Raw genomic sequence first — 7683 nt, 5'->3', positions numbered from 1 at the left:
ATGGAATTGAACACAGGTTTCAGGCTTTTGGCAATAAGATGACAGGACAATGATCGCTTGTGATCTTCTCCCGTGTTGTCGCTACAATATATCAGGGCACCTGTCGGTTAGCCACTGCCTGGTGTCATCGTCAATGGGGACTAGACCTTCCATACCATGAGGTGATCTATACAGCGGACAACCCTTAATTAATTATCTGGGCTGCCGTCTGCATTTTACCACATTCACAGGTAGCAGTCTCTGCCAAGCCCCAACGCAACATGGCTTGTGATGACATAAAATATCTGGTTACAAAACGTAAGATGAATTCAGCCAAAATCGTTAATTAAACACCTATAAATATTTAATTTAAATAAAATCTATTGCAATTGTCATCTCAGTAGAACCATCTAGAAGGGAAGAAGTCAGATGGAGTGGGATACTGCGGATGAGAAAAAATGTTGCACTTTTGGATCGATTTTGTGGAATTGAAATTCTGACGGATGTGCGCTCAGGAAGCAAATTATTCTATACGCGTCGTCTCATGAGACATGGCTGATGGATCCGAAAATGTCCATCTCTGACAGCTCAGTGGATCAACTTCCGGTTCTGCGAACGAAACAACGGCAGTGCTTGAGGAACTCACTTCAAGGATATCAGTTCAGCATCACGCTCTTCTACACATGAGACCAAAAATCCCAATTATTTTATTTCTTTGAAAAACTTTTCTTGACTTCCTTGACTAAAGATGCCACAATGACTCTATGAAATAAGATGTGGGATTAAGATTAGGAAAGCATTAAGATCCGACCAACGTCAAGACAAACACCGATTGTTTCATTGACAAAGCACAAATAATTAATATATTTCCACTCAATCACACACGTGGTCAAGGATTAGCGTTTCAACCCAAAAGCGACACAATAATCAATGGATTGTAGTAAGAAAACATCCGGATGCATACCCAATCCGATCGCATTGTCTATCATAGAATTGAATGTTTGGTGACAAAGTAAAACATTGAACCTGACTCTGCTGTACACAGAGATTCCACAAAGAGCACTTACTGTAGAAAACTCGATGGCATTACAACCTTCACTGATATCTGCCAAGACAACAAAACCTGTCATTTTTACATTGATTCAATGTATGCAGGCATTAATGTAATCAGATGAATCAATGTAAAAATGACAGATTTTGCTGTCTGGGTAAAAGTAGCTACATGGTGATGAAGATGTCTTCTTGAGTGTCAGTTAATCGTTGATCACACTACAGTAATTCATATTAGCCAAGTTTTGTCTGTTAAATTCGTAATATTTTACTGTCAAACACGCTAGTCGGACAACTCGGCATGCGACAACTCAGCAAGTGCTTCAACTCAGCAATTCCATGTCAACTACTGCCAAGTCAGCAAATAAGATTTACTTGCTCATGTCGGACGTGCTTATAGTCGTCGTTTGTCAAGCCCGTTTTGTGACTTGTGACATCCCAAGTTTCGGCTTGTTCAGTTTCATTTACCAACTTCAGCCACTTGTGGAAAGGTTTCTAGCTCAGTTGTCACTTGTTCAGTTGTCGTTTGCTCAGTTCAAAACTAATGACTTGTAGAAGACTCGTCAAACACGCAACGAAACAAAAACCCTTCACTGCAAGCCAAGAAATCAACAAACGTCTGTGATTACTGCCGGATCCAAACTAATGATCCAGTCACAAAATGAAAAGTTTTGTAACAATTCAAAACGTAGTTAGGCTGACACAAAACGTAGTTAGGCTGACACAAAACGTAGTTAGGCTGATACAAAACGTAGTTGGGGTGATACAAAACGTTGCACACAATCACAAACGGCCACTTGGTGATTTGTATTAAAGTGTGCGGCAGGTTGAAACGAAATGACAACAGCAGTTGTTGTTTTGAGTTGCGGTCTTAATTCGATGTTTCAAGATAACAACTATAATGCATGGGTACTTCTTTGGGTCCGTTTCGCCGGCCCTGGTAGCCTGCCAAGTCGTGAGTTTATCATCATCATACCTTTGTTTAATCCCATGATGTCATAATGACATGAAGATGACGTTTGATTGCGAAATGATAACGTAAATGTATTTTAATCCAAGTTTTAAGATTTGTATAATTTTATTTCACAAAGCCATATTCTTGATGCAAAAGAAACACAGGTGTGACATCACAGTGATAACGAAACAGCCCCTCAAGTGGTTATGATTCTTTTCCTCTGCATCCTCCAGATGTCGGACTTCTTGACTTTTTGCATCTTTTCCACTTCATCCGACGATTCTGGAACCAAATCTTAACCTGGAAGCACAGATTCACGATTTAGTAAAACAGTCGTCGAAATGCATAACACACAAATGACTTCCTTTTTAACTACGTGCCAATTATCACGTCACACGTGACACACAAAAAGCAAATACATCAGATTTCCAGAAGGTTTTGTGATGTCATAGTAGTTTTCCATAACTACCGTATTTATAATAGCATCTGAAATGAACTTGTGAACTAAAAATAGGGTGTTTGTTTAAGCCCAGTGTTTGACTATATGGTTTTTTACCGAATGAGAATTCTCTACCAGTAAGATATGAAAGGGATTCAAGGTTTGAACTAGATTCAAGAAAATCTCTATATTTTGTAATATTAACTGAGAAGGTTCCAAATAAATGGTCTGTTGTATAAGTTTAGTGTGTAGTCGACGCTTTCATAATTTCCTGAAATGTTTTAAGATGTATACAATCTCGTGTCCATGCAACAATGATGAAGCGAGTGATGCGACGTTGTATCTAAAGCTCATTGTATCTAGGCTGGCATTCAACCTATTTCCTTGCCAAGAAGCCTTTGCATTTCTATCAAAGCTTCTTTGTGTAAAAGCCGTTTTGTCTTCTGTTTTCTATTAAAGATAAATCACTTCCTCCGTTCAAAACTGTTTATTTTGTTAAGTGAAAAGTCCAGGTGTTGAGAGCAACCAATGATGCGTGTCAGATATTCGCATCAGCGTAAAATGTGGGCGTTATATTAAAACGTTATATCCAATCATATTCTTAAAGTACATTGCAGCGGCCTTATTTTCATGACTTACTTCTCTGACTTACAAAGAAAACCATAAAACTTGGCGTAAATAAAATGACAAAACACAAAACAGTTACTAGCATTGGAATTTCCCAGTCAAATCAGTCTGCAGACGTTCAATCAATGTAAGAAAGGATTGATTTGCTGGCTGGGTACAGCGTCAATTTTCACCAAACAAGAAACTCTCACCTGTGTCTCAGTCAGTTGCAATGTTGTGGCGACCTCAAAGCGCTTGGGCCGCGACAAATATTTGTTTTTCTTGAACTGACCTTCAAGCTCCAGAAGCTGTTGTGACGTAAACGCGGTTCGAGGGCGTCGGGACTTGCTTAAAAGTCCCGGATGTGCAATACCTGAAATGAATCCCGGTTTAAATTTTATGTTTGAAATTAATCAGTGTTTCCATTAGCAAAATCAGCTTTTCACAATAATTTCACCAGACACTGTTCACAGAAAGGTTCACGTCGATAGATGTCGCCAAAGGCACAACCAGAAAAGCGAACTAACGCCTCGTGTTCAATACCCGCCGCTGTTGCGTTTCAAACGCGGTTTGTATTTTGTTTTGTCCTAAAGAACATTTGGAGTATCGACATCTGCAATTAGCTAAACCATTGTGTTTATTTATAAACAATGACAATTGATTGACAATTGTGATAAACAACACATCTTCTGCAAATAAATATCTATCAGAAAGATAACAAACGCTTATCATCGCTCCAAATCGAAATCATTTCCTCTTGAAAAGTCACAACGTTCACAAACAATTGAGTGACCAATAAAGCGTGTGAAGATCTGTCATGGTTCAATTGTTTGCATATCAAAACTGTCAAAGCAAATGTTTACTTCATGTTATTTCAGCAGCGTTCTGACGGCGGAATCTGACCCCAGCATCTGCTTCAGTGACTGCAAATATTTCTAACTTGGTTTGCGATAAGCTGTTATGACGTCATAACCATTTCGTTAACGCGAGATAAATAAATACGTTGTGATCGCGTAATTGGTCGCTTGAGCGAAAGAAACTAATTTTTCAAACCTGATGAGGTGAAACAAATAAAGTTTTTCATCTGTAAAATTTTAAATGCTTCATGATTTTCAAAATGATTTATTGGAAACAGTTTTAAACTGGGAATATTTCCGATCAAAAATTACTGAACCAAAGATAAGACCCAAATTGAAGGCAACTGCTGGGATGGTACGATAACCAAACTAGCAAAGTTTAAATTTCAAATCGCAAGATTTCGCATGCTTCTGTCTTGGAAAATTCTACATTATAGTTACTCTGGAATATTATACAAAACAAAACTAACAAAATGTTATGATATACTGACACCAAGTGCTGTAATATTTAACGACAACGATGGACATTAGGTGGAAATCAAGAGTCGATTCGTCAATTTTCAAAATATTTTGGGAAAATAACAAAATAAGAATTAAATTTTGTTTTGAGATTATCGTTTAGTTATTCTATTTTACGTTTTAGTGGAAATTATTCTTCCTTGAAGAAGAAAGTTTGCGAAATAAACCGAAAGTTGATGCCATAATCGCGCTTTCGCCTTCTGCGAACTGATGAAGACAATTAAAGAAGCGGTCGCTTCTTTGTTTTAGTTTCTGATTCTTTTAAAACAATTTGTTGTTAGTTGTTTAATCCAACAGTTACACAACTGTCAATCAAGCACCTCCATTGATAAGCCATGAAACGTCACAAAGCTTGGTGTGAACGTCACAGTGGCGAAACAAAGCCAAGTTGAAGATGTTTGTTGAACAGATTGAACCTCAAGTCGCAATTTGCCGAGATCTCGAAGCTGTTTGGTTTGACATGCGGCCACTGGGATCAGAGGAGGCTGCCATTGTTTGTAACAATCAAAGATAGCGGTGGCGCGGCGGGTGGCCCGGTCCGCACAATCAGCAACATATTGTGGGAGGGCAAGATGATTGTGAAGTTGATGTCAACAAAACTTCAAACCATTCAAGTTGATAGTGAAAGTAACACATTGATTTCTCGCGTAATGACTCTCGCGGTTTCCAAGAGAAATGCTCATTGTACCCAAGAAAGCCGTAATTGAAAGCGCAAGAGGTGCGAATTAGCTCAAAGTGAGAATTGGTTGGCAATTAAGAAAACACACAAGGCTATTAAATAAACAAACAAATTTCTTCTCAAGCTCTATAGGCAGCTCTATACTTGACTGCAACTATTTTTTGTGAATCTTTCGCTCTGAAGATGCTGATTAATATGAAGCATGAAACGTTGGTTGAAGCATTGTCATCGCTAATAATACTCAAGTCATCCGATGTCACAAAGGTTGCGCTAACGACAACGCTTATTGTGACGTAAAGAAAGCGAATCTGCAGCAAGCGATGACGCCATTTTGCTGCAGCATTCCATTAGCAGCAATGCGTGGCGCAGAAAACTTAGGAATGAAATGAACATTATTTATCTATCACGCTAAAAATCAAAACTTCTTGTTGCTAAAAAGGATAAATGTTAAGTCACGGCACAAGATAACCAAAGTGACACTTGCATAAACAAACAAAGGAAATTCAAAGCTAAAACTGGTAACATTTTCTTATAATCATTATTTTTGTGATCTTGCATTACACCCAGCTTATTGGTTAGGTAAAAACACTTTTATTCTCCTAATGGGAAATGAATGGTTACCCTTAAAGAAGAGCGGCCCGCTTCTGATCCTAAGACATGACGTGGAAAACGTACAGTTGGATATTTACAATTATGTTTTGGCAATCCGACCTATGCACCTCGGTTTCACAAGCAGCATCGGTTTAGCGGGGATGGGTGATCATCGCAATAAAGAAAAAGATAAGTGCTAAAAGAGATTTATAATGACAGATTTGTGTAAGATAGGAAAGCTCACCCATAGAAACTTCAAATTATGTTTTGGATGCAAAACTGTTTTAAATTTAGAAAAAATAATGAAAATTTAATTCACCTGCAAACTCTGTAAGGCTTCTAATGATTGCATCATTATTCATCCACGATGGGGGAATCGATGTTGGGGTAAAATGAGGTCGGAATGGATGCGGCCCAAAATGATGCCCAATGGGAACTCCTCCCACAGCTGCTGGAATCAATGGTGAAAAATTAAATGGTGGTTTTGGCATGTGAGAGTGAAAATGTGGTTGAAGAGACCTAAATGGATTAGAAAAAAAGAATGAGTCTCCAGGAATTTCCCCTTTTTGGAGCAAGAATGGGGGACCAGAATTTTCCAAATTGGCAGAGTTTGAGTTTGGTTTCTCCGGAGATAAGTTACGGTTTGGCAAGGAAGAGGATGTAGAGGAGTCTTCAAAAGTCCGTGGCTTTTCACTAGAACTCCATTCTTTAGTGCTTTGGAATACTCCCTCCACTTCGGATGTAGTAGACGGATGACAAATTGGGAGTTGCTGATGAAACGATGGCGAGATTCGAGGAGCCAGCAAGGAGTCGATGGAGAATTTTTTGGATGGTACAAAATCTGAAATATCACTCTTCTTTCTTGGAGAGTCATGGTCGAGTCTTCTCGGATGTTCGTTTGTTGCGTCATTGCAATGAAGTTCTATGGACTTTGTTGGTGGAACATCTAAACTGATGTCATAATCAGAATCGGACGTAAAGTCGATGTCTTCTTCTGTTTCTTTTTTGGTGACATCACCGCGCAATCGCTTTCGTATCACGTCAGACAATGTGCTTTTAGCTGTTGTTAACATAATAGTTTGCTCAAAAGTTTGTATCAATGAAACCTGTTGAAGTTAGTTTTTTAATTTAAGTCTCATGAAGATGCTTTCCTACTTAAAAGCATTCTTGATAAAAAAAAACCCATCAAAACTAACAAATGCAGAAGCAACCTGCATCCAATCAGCAAATCAACTCATTTTTACTTTGATTCAACGTCTACAAACGGGGCCAGGGTAAAAGTGACTAATTTGCTAACTGAGTATACTGCAAGTCTAACCAGTGCCTACCTATGTCATACAAAGTAAAACTTGACTGACTGTGATAATGAGTGTAATAGTTAGAATCCGCCAGACAAGGTCTGAAGTTCTAAGAACTCATAAAAATTGCAAATAACAAAATCAAAAATCAACTTTCAGGTTTTTGAATATTTCAAGTTTTTCATCACGATGCGACAAAGTAGAAAAGTCGCGTTTTAGATTCTTTAGGATTTAAACAGCGACAATTTATGACAATAGTTTTTAACTTGAGTGTAATTACCCCACAAAAGGTAATTTGATAATCTCTCATTGGCAACTTACTTGAATTTCTATGATTAGTAAATTAGTGGCTTAAAATCTACGACAACCAACTTTTATGCCAAACTTCACACAATTTTACAGAACAACTTTGCAATTGTTGCTGAACGGTAATCATTAGAAATGCAAGTGAACTGGTTGTTAAAATCTTGAAAACAATAGACTAGTTTTTGATTGCAACTATAAAGAAACCTTTTTTCTGCGTTCAAATTTGTTCTTAGAACACGCAAGGTCACTTTTCCTAATTTCTCTTAATTTCAAATTATCGGAATAACTGAATTTTCAATTAAACAAAATTTAAGCTTGACCACTCGTTCAATCTCAATTTGCTTTTGTCTTTCATACAAGCAACAAAGATATTCAATATCTCAAGGTTAATCAGCGAACTTAAC

At 37.8% G+C, this 7683-nt stretch overlaps 1 protein-coding gene across 1 annotated transcript; it reads right to left on the bottom strand.

The window, feature by feature from the left end:
• Positions 1 to 2188: 2188 nt before the first annotated feature.
• LOC145773938 (homeobox protein Hox-A3a-like) lies at positions 2189 to 6748 on the bottom strand. The gene is made up of 3 exons (XM_082585060.1): positions 5995 to 6748; positions 3242 to 3402; positions 2189 to 2284 (listed from the first exon to the last, which is right to left on the bottom strand). The coding sequence occupies exons 1-3, from the start codon at positions 6746 to 6748 to the stop codon at positions 2189 to 2191; spliced, it is 1011 nt and encodes a 336-aa protein (XP_082441186.1).
• Positions 6749 to 7683: the final 935 nt, after the last annotated feature.

This window comes from Aplidium turbinatum, chromosome 7 (assembly GCF_918807975.1).
Source record: "Aplidium turbinatum chromosome 7, kaAplTurb1.1, whole genome shotgun sequence".
In the NCBI taxonomy this organism is placed as follows: Eukaryota; Metazoa; Chordata; class Ascidiacea; order Aplousobranchia; family Polyclinidae; genus Aplidium; species Aplidium turbinatum.
Note: the sequence above shows the minus strand (reverse complement) of the source record. Positions and strands in the feature narration are given on the sequence as shown.